This window comes from Poecilia reticulata, chromosome 9 (assembly GCF_904066995.2).
Source record: "Poecilia reticulata chromosome 9, P_reticulata-male-v2, whole genome shotgun sequence".
Lineage (NCBI taxonomy): Eukaryota > Metazoa > Chordata > Actinopteri > Cyprinodontiformes > Poeciliidae > Poecilia > Poecilia reticulata.
In genome coordinates, this window is record NC_088838.1 from 14,266,149 (window position 1) to 14,286,709 (window position 20,561).

A 20,561-nucleotide genomic window follows, 5' to 3' on the forward strand; every position below is an offset into this window, starting at 1 on the left:
ATCCCATTAACATTTTGCTTTGGGTGTTTTTAATGCTATTTTTAGGACACAGATAAAATGTTACTCCCTACATACAAAGTAACATATAGGTTAATATTATTTTATTATTGAAAAAGATGAATATATTGAGTCAAATGAATATAAAGCCGCTACACTGTTTCTTTCAGGTGTCTGTGGATTACATGGTGGTGAGTGGTGAGGGAGTGGGCAGCGCCACTCCAGGTGTGGATTTCCTGGACCTGCAGCCGGTCAGAACCATCACATTCCCTCCATTGGTCTTCAGAGCCAGACTTTTGTTCAACATCAGTGATGATAATGTACCAGAAATTGCAGAATCCTTCCACGTTGTTCTGCTGGAGGACACTATCAGAGGAGACGCTGTGCTAGTGCCACCCAATGCAGTGCTGGTGACCATAGAACCCAATGACAAGCCTTATGGAGTCCTGTCAATTAGCAGCGCTGCACTCCATCAGCCAATCATCATCAATGAAGACCTGACACAAAAGTAATTAATGTTGTATTTGCAAGTGGTACTTGCAGGTAATGTAATTTAACTACATCTAAGATGATCTCTTTTCCAGATTTGATGGAATTATCATAGTCCGAAATGGAGGAAGCTACGGTAACGTGTCTGCAAACTGGACAATCACCAGGAACTCCAGCGATCCCTCGCTAGTGTTGGATGACTTGACGCCCCAGTTTGGAACTGTGAAATTTGTTGCCGGTCAGGTGACGGCTGTGATTTCAATAAACATAGTGGCTGATGACCAACCCGAAGAGGCAGAGGCCTTTGTTCTGAAGCTGCTGCCCAACTCTGTTACTGGAAATGCCGAAATTGACGAACCCATGGAGGTGAGCACCGTTTTTGCTTTATGGCTGTGAGAGAAAAAAAAAACAAAAAAAAACACACTGCACTTGTTGGGAGAGACCTCCATGTGTTATGCATGTGTGTGTGGGACCTACTGTGAGCTACAGATGCAAACTTGGCACATGGAGCAGGAGTCGACCCCTTGGTGGGTTACTGTGCTCTGTGGGTGTTCCCTTAATGTGGCTAAATCAAAACAAAACGGAAACAGCAGGCATCCTCTGCATGTGTGGCGAAACGCTGTGTTTTCTTTTTTAAGCATGGGTGAAGTAGTGACAGGCTTTTATTGCTTCCATCTTTGTCCAAGCTTCTTGGCTATGCGTGAAAGCAGTGGGCAGATCAAAGTCGAGTTTATTTTCAACACATCACATATAAAAACACATCAGAAATTCATTTTCAAGCTAAAAGAATGAGAGGCCTGTTCACCCAAAGTGTTTAAGAATAAACACACAGCCTTAATGATAATTGATGGTGATCTAGAAGTCATAAAGATAAACAGATACTTGCTGTAGTGAGCTGCAGATTGGACGAGCGTTCCAGGATAATATATGTGCCATGGTTTAACACTCATGAAAACTACTCTAACGGTCGTGAGCTGAGTTAATGAAAGAGAATACCTTTCCAAAGTTAGCCTGTGGCTCTGGTTTACTACAGTCACTCATGTAATGTCTTTCCTGTCCCAGTCTCCCTCTATCATTTGTTGTCTTCTTATAAATATGATACACTTTTAGTAACACAAAAACAATTAAGGCCTCTAGGAATCTCCAAGGCCAGATTGTCTACATTACCATTCATTTAAGAATAGGTATTCAAGTTATTTTCTCTAATAAAATTATTATCATGTTTCTGAATATTGACTTGAGGTCATCACAAAAGATGAATAGTCAAAAATATTAATGGAGACATGCAAAAATCTGGTCACCAATTTTAAGAAGTGTTTCAATGTTGTTGTAACAAGAAAGATTACATTGATTATTGAAAAGGATGAAAATAATTTCACACCTTTCTGCCTTTTTTCATTTAACTGTATGTAAAAACTGCCATTTTTTTAAAGTGATACCTCTTGACCATTTCCTTTTCATATATTTTGAGTATCATTTCCAATAAGAAATCATTTTGTTGGTTAAATGAAAATATTTTTCTAAATCAGACAGGAATCCTGGGATACAAATAATCTTAAGCCTAAAAGTCTATGGTGGTAACTTTAAAGGCCTGTAAATAATACTGTATTTATTAAAGGTTTCATACTTCTAAGCTCACTCAGAAAACAAATTCTGTTTTTCCAGACGGAAGTTGATATGTTGCTGACTCAGAGAGTATGTTACCAGTCATTTTAATGAGACTAAATTGATATTTTGGCCTTAAACATGTTTCAAGGCAGTTCTAGTTACACATGTCTGGACAAATTTGCAAAAATATATTTTTTTCTCCTGCTTCCTAAACGTAGCTTTATGTTTTGACTCAGATGGGATTTCTGTATGGGTGTTTCGGCTGCCTTCTATGCAGTTTTACCACATAATGACAGCTGTAAGGCAAAGTGTGCAGCGTTACATGAAACGGAGAGGAACTCAACACCACTGTAAAGGTTGAAAACCAGAATGTTGCAGGGAGGCTGAAACCATAAATTCACAGACAGTATTACACCTGGGATTGATAGGTGAATTTATTCAGGGGCCGATCATTAAACAGTGCCTTACCCAGGACCTTCATCCAGTTCTTTTGATCAAATTGGAGTATTTTCCTGAATTCCTCGAATGTAATTGATTTTAAATCAACCAGTTTGCCTACCTATGATTTAGGGTAAGAAAGGAAACATATTGTGCAATAAACGAAGTGTAGAAATTGTGTTTGTTAATTTATTAATTTATCAGATATATGTGATTAATTAATTGTATTTTTCTTTTTTAATTTTCGCCCAAGATGGTGTTTTACATTCAAGACAGCGACGATGTCTATGGACTTTTTCGGTTTAACCCAACCAAAGAACAGAGCATCCAGAGCCAACCCCAGGGACGATTCCTTTCTCTAAACTTTGTCAGAGACGGTGGCATTCTGGGTAACGTCTCCATGACCCTCACTGCGCTCTACATTCCTGCAGGCCCAGTAGATCCTAACCTGGCCCGAGACCAGGTTCTGAATGTCAGCAGGTCTGTTAAGGTGACGTTTTCACGTCAGCGGACAGTCCACCTTATACTGCCTATCCGAAATGATGCCTTTCTGCAAAATGGAGCACATTTTCTTATTCAGGTAATTAGAAATTGTTATTCAGCAGCATCACTTTGCTTGGTGATTTTAAGAAAATCTGTTTCGTCCATTTGAGGTAGTACTTTTGACTAAACTGCAGTCATCCAAAGTTTAAGTGCCTCATCTGCATGTGTGAATAGTTTTACATTGGCACTTAGGTTTGGCATGGCTCTATGGGACTTGCGCAACTGTCCAAACAAACAGCTAACCCTTAAAGCGATCAACAGGTGCTAGAAAACCTTTCTTGATGTTCTATAGAACCCTAATTAGTGACACATATGAAGCTTTATAACTTTACAGTGTTAAAGTGTATAAGATACTCTTAGAAAATGATTGTAGGAAAAGTTACTTTTGATTAATTATTGCATCACAGTAACATCCTGCCAGTGTTTTCTTAGCTTTTCAGCTTCTGTAAACTGATATATTCCCCCTGTTTCCAGTTGAATAAACTGGAGCTGGTTGATATCACCCCATCAATCCCTTCGAACAGCCCAAGGTTTGGGGGACCTCTTAATCTGACTTTGACTGTCACCACTGACATTGCCAACGGGGAAATTGGTTTTACAAGTAACACTACAGTAGTGCTCTATGAACCAGAGGACAACAATTCCAGTATGGTAAGATATTAGTTAAAAAAAAAAAAATTATGTTGCTTATTTTTAACAAAAGTACACACAAACAGTTAGTTTTGGATTTGTTGTATTATGCATTTGCTTATGTTTATTTTGATGATGCTTTGTGCAGGTTAGTCTTCCTCTGCGGCGTGACGGGACAGATGGTCAGGCTGTGGTGTTCTGGAGTCTTCAGCCAACAGGAGCCAATCGAAAGGATGTAACTGCTGACGATCTGACACCATTTAATGGCTCCGTTGTCTTCCTCTCCAGGCAGAGCGATGCCTTTATCAATCTTACTGTCATGGCTGACAATATCCCTGAGGTCAATGAAACCTTGCTGCTCACCCTGGACAGGTGCGGAAAAGCTGCAATGTCGACTTGAAATTTCAAACAATTTAGATCCTTTGCTTAATCCTGACCTTTTAAAAAGGCTGCCAACATATTCAAGTCCTGCATGTCCAGAGACAGATAAAGAAAGTTTTCTGTTCTGTTGTTTGGCCTTCCTATTATCTGCTAAAAGTCTCCTTCTCTCCTGCTGTCTCACAGCCTTAATAAGGAAGATTTGTGTTGATGAAAAATCAGAAAGATCTGGATTTTCAGATCTACCAAAATGGGAAATTTGCCATTTTGAACATTGTGCATAATACAATATATATATAATTTGGAAATAGAAATGCAGATTTAAAAGGCCAGTATTGCTGTATTGCTGTGGCGGACATTGGGGGTTGCTACATCTGCTGATCTGTGTTCTGATGAGAACCGTGGCTTTCTCTCCCTCCCACTCCTCCCCTGCAGGGTGGAGGCTGCACACTTTATAGTGTACTTTGGGTAAGTGGAGAGTGGAGTGAACCTGGGTCTTTGTGTTACTTGAATCAAGCTTTTCTCTTTTGAGACAAGTGCCTACTTCTGGATTTCTGGGGTATTGGTCTGGGAAGAGAATGTGTGTGCTCGTGGAGGGGGATGGAGGGGGTGGCTGTAAGAATAGATTAGGGAATTCTGCCACGGTGTGAAAAACGTAATCAAACAGAGAGTTTTTTGTCATGAGAGTATGTGTTTTGTGCTAATTTAACCAGCCTTGATTATGTAGCCTTTTAAAGATGGTGTTTTAATGCATGCAGCTCATTGGCCGAGGCTGTTTGAAGTGCTTAAATCCTTCTTTGTACACCATTTCTTTGCAATGCCCATTATGCTTGCTTGGCTCCAATTTTCTCATCATACACACATAAACACACACCCCTGTGGAGTTATACAGATTCACACACATACTTGACTGACATTGTTATTAAAAGTGGTTTAATCAGTAGGGCCTCAACATATGGAGTTAATAATAAATGTGCACCAGAAAAAACAAGGATTGCATTAAGACCTTTATACTGAACCTTTTTAGGTATTGTTAGTTTTTAAAACGCCCAAATTAGATAAATAAAAGAGAAAAAAAACCCATGAACTTAGGAAAGTCGAAAAAAATGCCGTGCCAGAGATTTCAGCAGCTTTGCTATGAGTATGATGTGACTTTAGCTCTCAACTGAAAGAAGAACAGAAAGATAAAATCTGTACTTAGTTCATCTTCTGCTGTGTGTCTGTAATCTATGGTGTTTTGATACTTATCTGCTTCTCTTTATTTCTGATGACTTTCTAAGGAGTAACATGGAGAATCAGATCCTGAAAGCAGGCTTCACTAGTAGAGAGATTGTCATCTTGGAAAACGATGATCCTGGGGGGGTGTTTGAGTTCTCCCAGTTCTCCAGAGGCCCATGGTTTATCAACGTAAGTCTAAATCACGGTGGTGTAGAAAACAGCAATCTGAACTGCTGGTCAGAAGTTTAATCTTTATAAAAAATGAAAGTCAGATTAATCTCCATCTTTTAATATGAAAATTTTTTTTCTGGGAGAAATAGTTGTACAGTGGACACAAGAAGTTGTGATTTTATTTTCTTATCAACGCAGGCTCAAATAAATAAATAAATAGACACCCACATATATTTGGGACCCACATATATTTGGGTAAAAAGGACACATCAGCAATGGTTTTGTAATGTAAAAAGGATGCTAACATTAAACTGGCATGAGCTTGACCTCAACCATATTAAAAAATATGGATTTTGTTTACGGTCATGCAAACCAGACAGTTTAAATAAGCTTTAGCCTTTCTGAGAAAAATATTAACCAGAGATCTAATCTTAATTATAACAAGAACTTGTATGTAGCCATGGACAATTTATAGTTTCTCTACAATTTTCTAAGGGATGTACTGACCGTTCTAATGTAGTGGGGGTGTATGTTTATGTTTGAGTTCTTAAGTTAGAGCCTGTGTCAATAAAAGATAGTCAAAAAACAAATGCATGTGTGTACACCTAAAACCTGCCTAAATGTTTCTAGAAAACATAAAATATTGTATAATTTAAACGTTATGTGTCAACATCTGCCAAGATGTTTATGCATTCATCAGGGTTCTAGAGTTCCTCTTGGTATTAAGCTCCAATGTTAAATATTATAGTCATTTTTTTCTGGTGTATCTGGTGAAATTTGTCCAATTTAAACCAAGGAGGGTGAGGCTGTGGAACTGCGTGTGGTCAGATCTCAAGGACAACTCCTGAAGCAGTTGATACGATACACAGTGACGCCATCAGGCAGCGCTGAATTCTATGGAGCTACAGGAATCCTTGAGTTTAAACCTGGGGAGAGAGAGGTGGTGGTGGCTCTGGTCGCAACACCTGATGGGATACCTGAGGTGAGAACATAAAAGAATGGCACATTTGGTGTCAATTATGTGTTTTATTTATTGTAGAAAATAACAAAGCAAGAAAACTCGTTTAAATTGGGAGTAGAATTGTAAAATGAATGTTTTTACACATATATTCATACAGCTGGATGAGACGTTTTCTGTGGTGCTTAGTAGCTACAGCACTCCGCCAAGTCGTCTAGGCAACCACAGGGAGGTCAACATCACTGTCCGAAAGAACGATGACCCTTTTGGTGTCATTGAGTTTATCCAATCAGAGCTCACAATCACCATCAATGAGAGTAAAGGAGAGGCAACACACAAGGGTAAGTGAACTAATGAGATACTTTAACTTTATAAGCGAATCTCCTTGACACACAGACCTAATAACTGTATTGAATCTGCATTAACAAAGACTTTTGTATGGCATTTAGTGGAAATGTGCTTTCGTCCAAACCAGCGTTGTGTCAAACATTAAAGAGAAAATGCACAAATATGATGATATAAGCCTTGAACAGTGACACTAATAATCTCTCTTTCAGCTGTGTACCCTGTGGTGAGGAATCGAGGTCACTTTGGAGAAGTGTCAGTTTGGTGGGGCTTAGAGCCAGCTCTGCCGGCAGATGTTATGCCTGTCCATGGACAGCTAACCTTCAAAGAAGGAGAGTACTTGAAAAACCTTACCCTCTCTTCTGTACCTGATGAGGTACATTGTTAGACTTGGGTCATAAAAGCTTGCAATTATGCCAATTGAGTTTCTTTTTGGAATTTAAACATGCATTGTTTTTGTTCTTTTGTATGTCCTAAGATTCCCGAAGACAAGGAGAACTTCACCGTCACGCTGTTGAATGCAACTGGTGGAGCGAGATTAGGAAACGCACTCATTGCCAGCTTGTGGATTAATAAGAACGATGACCCCATATATTTTTCTGGTAACAGTCAAACGATACATAGAAAATCCTTTGGATTATTAGTTTGTCGTGTTTCTAATGATTCATCAATCTCTCCTCTTTGGTGTCTTTCCTCTCCTTTAACCTGACTTGCTCACCTCAGAACCATTCACTGCTCGTGTTCGTGAAGGAGGCGTTGTTAATTTCACCGTCCAGAGGGCAGGCCAAGCCGGCTTCATGGCGACGGTGATGTATCGAGTGGATTTTGGTGGAGCATCAGCAGATGACTTTACTCTTCTGACAAATAACACATTATTAGTGTTTGATGTGGGAGAATGGACGAAGAGCATCTCTGTGGCTATTGAAGACGATGCCATACCGGAGACGGATGAACCTTTTTACATTGATTTATATAACGCCACAGGTGAGTACAACAGTATGTTTGAAGTGATTAGAGGAGAAAAGGAGACAAAGATGTATGAACATGTTTTCGTCACTGAACAGGAATGAAAATAAATGTATTCAAATGTTGAATATGTTCACATTTTGTTATTGAAAAATTCAGTGTATTTTATTGTGATTTTATGTGACAGACCAACACAAGACAGTGCTTGTGAAGTGGAGGGAATGTTTGCATTCAGCTTTCTTGGGTCAATACTTTGTATAACCACCTTTTTCTGCAATTGCAGTTGCAGGGATTTTGGGGTACTCTTTGTAAAATTACTCAAGTTCAGCCAGATGGAATTTTGAAAATATAAAATGTCATTGTTTTCCCAATTGCTAACCATGTTTATTTAGATTACATAACTAATATCACCTCACTTTGAAATTCATATAGATTCTATTTACTGTATGTTGTTTGAATAGACAGCTACCAAGTTAAGAAATGTCATATCACTGAAAGTCTTGCTATACGTTTCAGTGTAATTAGTATTAGTCTATGGTTTGTAGCAGGTCTGGTATTTAACCCCAACCAGCTGCATGTTGAGGCTTTTTGCTCTTTATTTTGCCTGTTTAATTGCTAGTGGACTTACATGGTTACACGGTTGGTCTGATGTGCTCATAGTCTGGCAGCTTACTGTGTGGGCTTTCCACAGAGCAGCTATTGGAAAAAAATAATTTTAGCTAAATATAGCTTGCAAGTTCCTTTGTATGTCTTGTTTATTTTTATTTTTTTTTGTAGAAAAGTTTAAAAGTAGCCTACTTATGTAACCATTTATTTTCAGACCCATTTTTAAATCTTATTTTCCTTGGATGTGACTGTGGTTTATTATCAATGGGTCTACATTTCTACTTTTGCGCTACATTGCTTTAGGTTTTGATCTAACCCAATGATATCCTTGTGCGCACAGGCGATGCTGTAGTTTATGGCGCAGACACAGCTAAAGTGGTGATCGAAGCCAATGATGATGCAAATGGAGTTTTTTCCTTGGAACCTGAAGAAAAACCTGTGGAAGAGGGCAAGAGCAACAGTTTTTAGTAAGAAATGCATTCTGAGATCATACTTAAGTTTATTTAACTCATATACAGTATTCATGTGTTTTTTTTTTGAAACACCAATATAAATATCAATTTAGATTTTTAGAAATGTCATTTATTTGCTTATCTTTTTGTCCAGTGTGCTACGAGCAAGGGGACACTTTGGTAATGTAACAGTGTTCTGGCAGCTGTTTGCCAATGACTCAGCCACATCTCTTGAAGAAAACCAAGACTTTGTAAACACGCGGGGTTCCATCACCTTCATTACTGGGGAAGAAACCAAACCAATTGTCCTTGAGGCTATTGCCGATAAACTCCCAGAGTTTAATGAGTTTTTTGTCCTCAGATTGGTCAATATTTCAGGTGAATATGAGCTAAGCCTCGAACAGTGACACTAATACATTTATTATTGCATCCATTCTTTAAAAATGTTTGAAACCTTTTTAACTCCATGTCCATGATTTTTTTTTAGGAGGTTACCCAGGAGACGGGGGAAAACTTGCAGAGACCTCTCTGAATGCCTCAGTCCTCATTCCTTTCAATGACGACCCATTTGGTGTTTTTGCTATTTCTGCCAACAACCTGGACCAAGAAGTTGCTGAGGACGTACTCGATGAAAACGATATGTCCTATGTAACTTCCTTCACCATTCTCCGACAGCAGGGCACTTTCAGCGATGTGCGGGTTTCCTGGGAGATCATGTCTGCGAGCTTCCCGCAGGGCCTTCCTCTTATGGACGATCTCCTGCTGCAAGCCTCTTTCCCAGATGAGGTTGAGCTCAGGCCTCATGCTAGGAGACACCACTCAGCTACAGACACTTGGTTCTTCTCTGGTCTTCCAGGAGCTTACGGGACCATCTTGCCTGAAGATGCTCCTGCAGCTGTGGGTAACTTCACCTTCTCAGCTTGGCTCGTGCCCAGACTAAACACTGATGGTTTTGTAATGTCCAAAGGAAAAACAAATGGGAGTTTGCACTATGGAGTGAAGGTCCACACCAATGAGTCACATGTCACTGTGATGCTGTACTATACAGTAATAGGTTCAAATAATACCCAAGTGGCAAGGGCCTCAGCAGTGAAGTTTTTGGAGGAAAATAAGTGGCTACATGTCATGATAACAGTTGATGATGGGATTATTGAGTTTTTCTTGGATGGGACCTCTATACCTGGTGGCCTGAGGAGCATCAAAGGAGAAGGCATCAATGATGGTAGGTTTGTTTTTGAAACCTTTTCTCTACCACGTCTTTTGAAATTGACTCAATATTCTCTGAAATGCAGTTGTTGCCACTTATGTTAATGTCCCATCATGATTTGGTTCTGTGTCTGCTTATATAAATCATAACTATGAAATACATGCACTAAAATAGCAGTACGGTAAAGTATAAGTCAGTAATAGTCTGCAATATATGGCAATTATAGTGACTTCCTAAAGTAGCTTTAAATCTATGTGGGTGTAAGAAAAACTAACAACGCACAAAACCCTGCACAAACCAGCCTCCTATTTGCACAACTGTTTTTAGAGCATTGCACTATGTTGCCTATAATGTGTTTGGCTTAAATGTGATTGTTCCAAAAAAATATATTTTTAAGTTTTCACCTGAAACAATATAGGAAAGTCTTCATGTGCTGGACTGAAGACTTTGCATTGTCAGAATGTTTGTGCATTGTCAGAATGCATTGTCAGAATGTTTCACAGCTAGAGCTATCTCCATTAGTTACTTTTACCTTATTTCTCTTGTTTCCCAGTTAATACTGGAAGTCTACAATTTGTACATATATTGTTAATGTATGTGGAGCCTCATTCACCCACAGGCACCCTTCAGTTGTTCCCTCATTGTTCTGAGCTACTGGGATTCTACAATGCTTGAGTGGCTGCACAGCCTGTGCATTGTTGGATTTTGTTACAGTTCAAAGGAATCTGCCGGGATCTCCTTTTCTTTATATTCCCTTTAATTAATGCAGACAATAGGATGTGCTTCACAAATGGCTCTAAGAGGGGAAATACCTCATGCCTCCTTTGCTTCATACAGTTGCAAAATAGACATAAAGAAAAAAATGTCAAGCGAGTTTCCTGTTTGCGCCAGGGAAATTGACTCAAAGATGTACTACGCAGTGTGGAATTTAAGTTTATTTCTGCCACAGAAAGACAGGTTTGTGCCTCGTGTATAAGTACAGGAGAGGTGTGAGAGGTGCAAGTGTATAAATGAATAATGAGAAAGAGCTTGAGCCGGGCGTCTGGTGGCTTTAATCAAGATTCTGTTTGTTGCCTTAATCCAGCACGATAAAAGCAGCAAAATTAGTACAGAAACTCTAACATAAATTTAGACAATTATTGCTGTTTTCATTAAGTAGCAAAACCTTTCTTACTTGTATAGCTTTGTTATAAACATATGGACTACTTGCTGCTAAGTTATTAAATATCTTAAATATAAGGATGTTACACAAATAGCCTCCAGTAATTTGTTCTTGGGTTTTTCTACCCCAGGACCTTCTTCAGTATTCATTGGGTCAGATCTCGAGGGTGAACAGCGCTACACCGGGCTTCTCCAGGATGTGCGCCTGTACCACACGAGGCTTAACCGCAGTCAGATCCATGAGCTCCACACTCAGCCTGCTAAAGCAGACCTGCGAAACATCTCGGGTTACCTGCGGTACCGCCAGGATGAGAGGCAGAAGTCATTCGTCGTGGAAACAAGGGACGACGAGGAGGAGGAGGGAGAGGAGGTGTTCCATCTGCAGCTGGTGGCTGTACATGGAGGCGCGCGCCTCCCCTTTCCCAGACCCACTGCTGTTTTGAGAATTATGAAGAGTGACAACGCCAATGGGCTTTTTGGATTCACTGGGGCCTGCATACCTGATGTGAGTGCAGATGATGAGTTGTTAAGCAATCTGCACATTTTCAAAATGTGATTGTGTTTTGGCTCTTGGCTCACCCATAATAGATTTGTCCTGTAGATCAACACAAAGTGGTGTATAGTTATGAAGTGGAAGGTAAATAACCTGCTTAAAAAAGTTATAAGTATGGTATGCATTTACTTCATCCCCCTTTAGTGGATGACCTTGAAATTTGTCTTTCATTGTCCCATGGGCTATGTTTCTGTCAGCTTTGAACAGCTAAAAGTGAACTTTTTTTGAAGATTCTTCTTCAAAAAAATTAAACTTCTATGTTTAGGATTGTTCTGATGGAGAGTGAACATCTGACCCGGTCTTGTATTTGCTGCAGCATTTAACAGATTTGCTTTCAGTGTTGCACTGTGTAGCTCCAGCTATCTTCCCATTTATTCTCAGTTCAGCTGACATTATATTACTTTATCTTGAGTGCTAAGGAAAGGGATCCCCACAGCATGATTCTGCCATCACATTCAGATGGTTTGCTCAGGCTGAGGTGCAGTCTTAGTTGTCACGTCTAGTGGTTTTTATTTGTAAACAAAACTTTTGATTTTGATTTTATTTGACCTTAATAGCTTCTTCTAATAAATGCCTTTAGTTGGTATAGCAATGTGAACTTTTGACGAGACACCAGGGTCATATTTTTCTGCTTTGGTTTTCTCTATCTTACACGGACTTGGACATGTCTCTATATCATGGAATCATCATGCTAGACTATAGGGATGATGCTGTATGAAGGAAATGATGTTCAGTTTTTATCTCCCTCCAAAGTCGGTGACTAGAATTTTTTTCTTTTAGAAAAGCGGACCGGGTTCATCAATTGAATTCTCCGTTTGTCGCTTTTCCTCCCCACGTTGAATCACTAAACCTGATTCAACGTGGTACAAATGAATGCATCTCTAAGCATTTCCGTCATTAGAAAAATACATATTTTCATGGTCACCATTAGTTTTTTGTTTTTTTGGGCTATAGGTGCCTTTGTAAAATATCTTGTACAGATGAACACTATGAATTACTAACATTCATCACCATGTGTCATGCTTGGTCAATCTACTGATTAACAAAGTAGGGAAAGTAAAATGTCATTTTTAAGACTCGTCTCCATACGACCAGTGTTGCAGAATTGCCAATTCTTAGTCTCTGCTCAGTAAATACATAGTATGCATGATACCAATACATGTAATATTAACCCATTGGGTTGTCAGTCTCTGTGCTGCTGCATATTTTATCAGTCTGACTGTCAGGCTGCAGAGGGAGCGCATGCTGTTCCTTTTAATTTTATTGGACGCGTGCGCTCTTGTGTTGTGCCGTCTCAGGTGGAGCGGCAGCTGGTGAGGCAGCACAGGTCTGTCAGAGGGGGCATTCCTTTAGAAGTGGATCTGTGAAGTTCCTTCACTCGAAACGGGAGATCCTGCTCCTTGTTTCAATCAATACAACAGATGGCAGGGCTGGGGATGGCATTCCATCAGAACCAGAGCATATCCTTTGTTTTAGACCATGTAGAGACAAAGAGTTACATGCGCTATCAGGTGCTAACCACAGTAGAGTTATTAGATGGCGTTATTAGCCTTAAGAATTAAGCTTACTCTTTTAATTCTAGCATACTGCTGTATGTAAATGACAGTCTACAACTGCATCCATACATTAATAACGTTTGATAAATGTTCCAACAGATCACTGAGGAGGGCTCCACCATCTCCTGTGTGATTGAGCGTGTGCGTGGCTCTCTGGATTTTGTCTTTGTGAACTACACTGTTACCCAGCTGGACAGCTTGAAAAGTGACAGCCCAGCACATGAAGACTTTGCTAATGCAACCGGAGCTGTGGTTTTCGCACCTGGACAGCGCTCAGAGGTGTGTCAGTGTCTGAGTCTTTCTATGGGTTGGGAAAGAGCCTTATAGTGGAGTTTATTCAGGAAAAAAGGGATTTGTACATTGTACACAGAAAGCATAAAGGAAATGCTCTGCGCTATATTTACAAATTTCATTAAAATTCCTGATGTACACTTTTAACAGAAGTCCTATACTCTGACTATCTTGTTTCTTGATAAACAGCTCCTCCTAGAGGGCGCCTGGTAGGAAATTTGAAACTTAGCAAACAGGTGTAGGGAAGTTTTTGTATTTAATGCTGCCACATAAACATTATTACTTCTGTTTGTTTAAAAACACACAACTCTAAAACTAGCTATAATAATGGCTACAGTCTTGACTTTTTCTTATTTTGATCTTGGAGGTAATGTTTACCAATCCTTCCCTCAGGTGCTGAACCTTGTGGTGTATGATGATAACCTCCCAGAGCTCTCAGAGTCTTTTCGGATTGCTCTAGTGTCAGCAGGGTCTGCTGATGGGAAGCTGGGCTCCACCCCCACCAGCGGAGCCAGCATCGATCCCAATAACTCCGTTAATACTGTCACTGTCAGAGCAAGTGACCACCCTTATGGTATTTACTCTCAACATGGGTTACAGTTACACACACTTACTTATTACTAATATCTGACCATTACTTTTACCTGTTTCATTGTACATTTTCCTTTCTTCTCGCTTACCCTTCTTTCTTTCAGGTCTATTGCAGTTCCAGCCCAGCCCGCCTCAGGAAGGTCTGATTTTACCAGCTTTACAACCTGCACACATCACTGTTCGTGAAGAGGATGGTCAGATCCAGCTGCCAGTCGCCAGAGCCCAAGGCCTATTAGGAAAAATTGTTGTGGGGTACAGAACAACCCCCTTCACAGCGTCCAGCCCTGAAGATTATAAGGTGATTTTACATTTCTTTCTTTCTTTTTTTTGTTTTTTACTAATTCGCCTGCACTGACGTTGTACCTAAATGTAAATGTTACGATTGAAGAAAAAAAAGGGAATGTTTGACTTTTTTTTATTTCCCCCCCCATCAGGACTCGGCGGGTATTCTAGAATTTCTTCCAGGTGACAGGTTGAAGTTCATCAATGTGACCATTGTAGATAATCCCGTCCCAGAGCTTGAAAAAGATTTTCGGGTGGAGCTCTACAATGCAGACGGAGGAGGTGAGAAGTTCAAATTTAAATCACGAGTTGATTTTTCTGAAAGTATTATGCTTTTTAAAAATCTGCTGAATTGCTGATGCATCCTGTCCCTTTCTGTGTGACCTGTGTGCTGTGCTCCTGTTTACTTCGCCATACCCACATGTGTGACTGCCTGCCTACAACTCCTTCCTTCTTGCCCCTCAATCTCCTTCCTGGTGTGATTCCAATCTGGCTTGAACCCCTCCGTCCCCAACACCAACCCTCGCTTTGTGATCCATGTGTGTGATCCATTAGTTGATCATTTTCTGCATGGTGAAGCGAGTGGTAGTGGGGAAAGTGATTTTGACTTCCTCCCTCCACCCTATCAGCACCCTGGTAAGTCTCCCCCTCCTCTACTCCCCATTATGTCTCTTTTGTCTACTCCTTTATCATTACATTCCTTTAGGAGTGTTTGCCTTTTTGAGTGCGCTTGATATTTACATTACGCTGTGACCCTGGTGAGAAGTAATTAAGAAGATTGACATGGGAAAAGCAAATAACGTTCCAAAGAGGCAAACAGAACAGCCATTTGTATGAACTGTCAGCACCCCCACTGACTTCCTGAAACTTTGGGATTTACTAAGTAATTCTTAAAATAATTGGAGATGCAATTAATCAGAGTATTGTGGCCAGGTTTTTTTGTAAAGCTTTTAACAAAAAAGCTCTACTAGACAAGTGTAGGTTTGTCTAGTAGTAACCAAATCTAAATTTTATAGAGCATCTTTCAAATTGGAAGGGTTTTTTACTGTTCTGAAGTCAAAACAGATATAACCAAGAACAAGCAAGGTAAAACCTTAAAAAGTATTCACCAGTGTCTATAAATTGGCTCCTCTTTGTCAGCTTGACAATATGTTGAGTATAAAATGACTAAAGTAGCTTCCTCTGGTAGCAGGCTGTATGAGCAGTGGGTAGTCTTTCCTTATTATAGGATCTTATAACTTTTGCTCTTATGTTACCCAGCTTATCTCTTTTATTCCTTACTTTACACAATCTACATGAAGATTGTCATTGACAGCATGACCAGACAGAACTTAAGTGTGATGCTTTTGCTGGTCATAAAACAAATAGATTTTCTATTTTTAATTTTCAGACCAAAGGTCTTCTGGTCACCAAGAAATTTCTCTGTACATCTCTAAAAATAATATCCACACACTGTTAAAACTTGCATTTTTATGTCATGTTCTCAATCATACTATTACTAAATTTGCTGTTCAAAATAAGTTTATGCTAATCAAGTGACTTATCTGGAAGTGCTTTCTTCACTCTTCTCCAGTAGAGTTTTTTAGTGTGATATGTCAAAGTCATCTGCAATTTTCTACACAGCCAACTTAGGAATTGCATCTCGAATTACTGTCACCATCGCCGCTTCTGATGACGCTCATGGAGTGTTTGACTTCAGTCCTCAATCTCTATTCGTTAATGGGACAGAACCAGAGGATGGGCTCAGCTCCATCATCCTGATGGTTAGTGAAGTACACAATTTACTATTTATAGAATGTTCACAGATTGTTGAACATCCTGAGCATTTTCTCTGGTTTTCTATCCTCGTATAGGTGGATCGGTCCTTTGGAGACCTCTCTAATGTGACTGTGTACTGGGAAGTTGATCCCGGTTCTGAAGGAGAGCTCCTTACGAGGTTTGGCAACATCTCCTTTGGTGTAGGGCAGACATCAGAGAATATAATCATCGGTGTAGCCCAGGATGAGATCCCCGAGTTGGACAAGAGCTACACTGTGTCTCTGGTTAACGTTTCAAAAGGTCGTCTGGGCGTCCAAACATCTGCCACTTTGACTGTGTTCGCCAGTGATAATCCTTATGGTCTTTTTGTATTCGCTAATGTATCGAGGTCTGTTTGTCTTCCTGAAGCGGATGTTACTGTCTCACTCACTATCCAACGACTGAAAGGAACCATGGGTCAGGTGTGTCCAGTTACCATAAGCCGAATATATAGACACATGTGGCTGTTGTGTCATCCTTCAAAATCTTTTCCACTTTTTGCCATCAGGTGCGAGTCACATATGGGACACTAAAGGAGTCTGACCCAGAGCCTTACAGGACTCCTGGTGTGGGCCGAGCCACTGAAGGGCAGGACTTTGTTTCCCTTCTTGATTCAGTTGTGTTTTTGGCCAATCAGACTAAGGCAAACGTCACACTTAGAGTACTTGACGATGATGATCCAGAACGAGATGAGAGTGTGTTTGTCAAACTGATCAGTCTTGATCTCATCAAAGGAGATCAAAACAGACCCAGTAAGTTACTGTGTATAGCATTTTCTGATGGTTTTATTTATTGTTTTAACATGAATGCAATGATGTCTAAATCTTTAGGGCAGTCCTCCAAGTCACTGAAATCAAATGGTTAAGTCACTTTCATGGCCATAGGTTCATAAAATACATCCCATAGAGCATTTGGAAATGATTTTCTTTCACAAAAACATTTGTGAAAGAAGGGGCTTCTCCCAGGAGCTCAATAAATTCTAGCATGGTACCCTAATAGGAAGCCACCTGTGCAAGAAGCCCCGTTGTTTCATTTCCTTACTACTGAATATTTCATGTCAAATTTCAGTGGTATTTAGTTTTAACTAACTGGGAGAAGCAACTCACAAAGATGTGGTAGACCACATTAACCACATCTAGTCCAACACTAGTGTCTGACCTCACAAATTCTCTCCTGGTCCAATATTTCCATAAACAAACTGAAATCTTGCAGACAGTCCTCCTAGAAGGATCAAAGGTGTTATAGCTGCACAGGACCAACACCAAGTTAAACCAATACTGGTTAGATTGTCAATAAAGTTTGTATATCTAATTTCAAGAAGACAAAGAATTTATAGTAACTTTATCATGTTTAATGCAGAAAATATGCTTTCTGTACCATTCAGTCTTGACGTCCCCCACTCTGGGCCCTTTGACCGACATTGTTGCCCAGGTGATAGTAGAGGCCAGCGACGGCGCTTTTGGAGTCCTCCAGTTATCTGCTTCTGCTGTCAGTGTTGCAGAACATTATGTTGGGCCCATAATAAATGTCACGCGAGTTGGTGGGATTTTTGCTGACGTTTCAGTCAAATTCAGAGCTATTCCTGTGACTGCCAGAGTCAGTAAGTTTTGAACAAATGAAGCATGATGATGATGAAAACATCCAACTGACCGGTGCAGCTGCAGGTAAGCCTGTGCATTATTTTGTGCTGGTGTGTGCTCTTGCAGGCGAAGACTACAGCGTAGCCTCGACTGATGTGGTCCTTTTGGAGGGAGAATCCAGTAAATCTGTTCCCATCTACGTTATTAACGATCTGGTTCCGGAGCTGGAAGAGACCTTCATTATTGAGCTGATCAACCAAACAACCGGAGGAGCTCTGCTGGGAGAGCTCACACGTGCCGTCATCACCATATTGCCTTCTGATGACCCTTTTGGTGCCTTTGGTTAGTAGCAGCACCAATCCAAGTTCTTCTTTACTAGACTATTTATAAAAGCTCCTCATTGCTTAATAAGTTATATATATATTTTATATACCCAGTCTTCCAGGCTGTCCCAGTGACAGTTGAAGAACCAGAATCCACCTCTGCTGTGGTCACATTGCCTGTTGTGCGCAACGCTGGCACTATTGGAACGGTGTCAGTCCAGTGGCGGGCAACTGTTAATGGTAAACTTGCAGAGGGGGATATCAGACCCACATCTGGAGAAGTTAAATTTGCTCCTGGGGAGACTATGAAGACGATCAGGGTTGAAATTTTACCTGACGATGTACCTGAAATTACTGAGGTGACCAAAGAAATGGAAAAAGTAAAAAACAAATTGCATAATGATTTAGCCTGTCTTGTTATTAAAAAAAGTATTTCTTTCTGCTCTATGTGTTTTAGGTTATTAAAATAGAACTAATCGGTGCCAGTAACGGAGGAAACTTGGGAGCTGATACGTCTGTTAACATAATAGTGCCTGCAAATGACAACCCATATGGGACAGTTTACTTTGAACAGACTGTTTATCGTGTTCAGGAGCCACTGGAGGGAGCTTACGGTGCTAATATCACTGTCCGAAGGAGGTACTTTTCAGAATAATTTATAGCCTACTGAGCAAAAGTATTCACAACTCAGCCACAAATCTCAGCATGTTTAATTTGGATTTTATGGGACTGGCAAAAGTATTGTCCAGTTAAAAAGTGGAAGGAAAATTATACATACAGTATGCTTTTATTGCTAGACCACTGCATTGTCGCTCTGGCTGTGCTTACTGTTGTTGTCTTCCTGGCAGGCGAACCTTTTCTCCAATATAGCAGAAATTATCCCAGTATTTTCCTGTATTTAGTTTGATCCACGTTTCATTCAGCTCTGACAAGAGTTCCTGCTCCCACTGAAGAGACTTCTCCCCATGCCATAAAGCTGCCACAATCATGTTCCACTAAGGCAAAGGCCATTTTATTACGGTGCAGTTTCGTAATGTGAAGTGTCTTCCATTCCGTAAGATTTTGAATATCAGAAAGTCAATATTTGGAACCAAATAAAGGGAACTTCTTAGCGCTCTGTTTCAACATTTTATGAATCTTGCTACTCTTCCATTAAGGCCAAATTTGTAAAGTGCATGACTAATATTAGCATTAGTAGCAAAGAACTGCTATTTTAGCGTATGAGTGTAAAAAGGGCTGAATGCAATTATACAATATACTTCTCAGATTTTTACTTAAAAAACATGTATAATTTTCCTTTCACACAACCATTATGTGCTCTTTAGTGTTGACCTTTCACATAAAATTCCTATAAAATCAAATAAATTGAATGGTTGATGTGACAAGATCTTTTCACTGTATATTGTTTAACGCTTATGCATATACTAGCATACACCAACACTCACTAATCTTCCCTGCTGTTTTTGTTTTTCCCCTCTGCTCTCTTCCAGAGGAGGTCACTTTGGTCGCTTGGCGATCACGTACAGCACCTCTGACGTTGACATTGTTGGCTCGACTCAGGCTCAGGACCAAAATCTATTGATCTACTATGACTCTCCGAAGTCAGGTGTTCCAGCCAGGGGCCTGTTTACGACAGTGAACATCACAAGTCAAAGAGACCCTGTGGCTGCATGCGCCGCTGCCTGTTTGAGAGAACGGGCCTGCCAGGCCTTCTCTCTGTCGTCAGCCGTGACGCCTCCGTCCTGTTCGTGGGTTACATCGGGGGCCGACCAGCTGACCCCTAGATCTCAGGTTTTGACTTATATTAAAAACACCACTGCAGCTGCTGTCTTGTTTAGTGCCCAAGCTGTGGCGGGAAGTGATTACACCCCTGTCATTACTCAAAGTGCCTTCATGGAGGATGGATCTGGGACTGCCAACCTGTCAGTCTTAATCTTGGCCGACAAACTCCCAGAAATGGACGAAAGCTTCTCTATACAGATCTTAAAGGTAAGACTCAGCCCAACCTAAACTTAAGTTATATTTCAGTCGATATACAAAGGCTCTGTGGTAACTAAATGTGTATTCTGTGTTGTTTGAAGGTAGAGTTGGTCAATTTGACCGTGTCACCGAAGAACTTGCCTACAATCGGTCTGCCAGCTAAGGCTGTAGTCACTATAGGAGTGAACGGAGATGCATTTGGCATATTTTTGATCTACAGTCTCAGTCCTAATGCCACTAAGGAAGGACTATACCTCGAGGTTCGAGAAGAGCCCACAGTTGTGCCGCTGGTCATTGAGAGAAGAGGAGGAAATCTGGGCACTGTCACTGTAGAGTGGAGATTTGTTGGAGGAAAAGCCACACCAGATATTGATTTCATTGGGAGTGGGGGGACTCTGGTCTTTGATGGTATGTGCTAGCTTCTTGCCCATCTCCATAGCC

General features: G+C 40.4%; 1 protein-coding gene across 5 annotated transcripts in view; it reads left to right on the forward strand.

Moving 5' to 3' along the window:
- The window catches only part of adgrv1 (adhesion G protein-coupled receptor V1), a 108,603-nt gene that overhangs the window by 21,236 nt on the left and 66,806 nt on the right, over positions 1–20,561 (forward strand). For 2 of the 5 annotated variants that reach the window (XM_017306772.2, XM_081610571.1), the window contains exons 8-37: positions 168–505; positions 582–852; positions 2,786–3,112; positions 3,550–3,726; positions 3,854–4,077; positions 4,519–4,551; positions 5,364–5,490; positions 6,269–6,454; positions 6,591–6,771; positions 6,988–7,151; positions 7,254–7,377; positions 7,499–7,759; positions 8,688–8,814; positions 8,954–9,177; positions 9,287–10,021; positions 11,299–11,672; positions 13,376–13,555; positions 13,961–14,141; positions 14,263–14,456; positions 14,593–14,722; positions 14,996–15,076; positions 16,064–16,203; positions 16,294–16,659; positions 16,746–16,989; positions 17,622–17,837; positions 17,944–18,159; positions 18,255–18,499; positions 18,598–18,779; positions 19,631–20,129; positions 20,222–20,528. In XM_017306772.2, coding sequence (XP_017162261.2) covers positions 168–505; positions 582–852; positions 2,786–3,112; positions 3,550–3,726; positions 3,854–4,077; positions 4,519–4,551; positions 5,364–5,490; positions 6,269–6,454; positions 6,591–6,771; positions 6,988–7,151; positions 7,254–7,377; positions 7,499–7,759; positions 8,688–8,814; positions 8,954–9,177; positions 9,287–10,021; positions 11,299–11,672; positions 13,376–13,555; positions 13,961–14,141; positions 14,263–14,456; positions 14,593–14,722; positions 14,996–15,076; positions 16,064–16,203; positions 16,294–16,659; positions 16,746–16,989; positions 17,622–17,837; positions 17,944–18,159; positions 18,255–18,499; positions 18,598–18,779; positions 19,631–20,129; positions 20,222–20,528 — 7,054 coding nt within the window. The remainder of the gene's footprint in view (positions 1–167; positions 506–581; positions 853–2,785; positions 3,113–3,549; positions 3,727–3,853; positions 4,078–4,518; positions 4,552–5,363; positions 5,491–6,268; positions 6,455–6,590; positions 6,772–6,987; positions 7,152–7,253; positions 7,378–7,498; positions 7,760–8,687; positions 8,815–8,953; positions 9,178–9,286; positions 10,022–11,298; positions 11,673–13,375; positions 13,556–13,960; positions 14,142–14,262; positions 14,457–14,592; positions 14,723–14,995; positions 15,077–16,063; positions 16,204–16,293; positions 16,660–16,745; positions 16,990–17,621; positions 17,838–17,943; positions 18,160–18,254; positions 18,500–18,597; positions 18,780–19,630; positions 20,130–20,221; positions 20,529–20,561) is intronic. The other 3 variants (XM_008418938.3, XM_081610573.1, XM_081610572.1) reach the window with 2 other exon arrangements.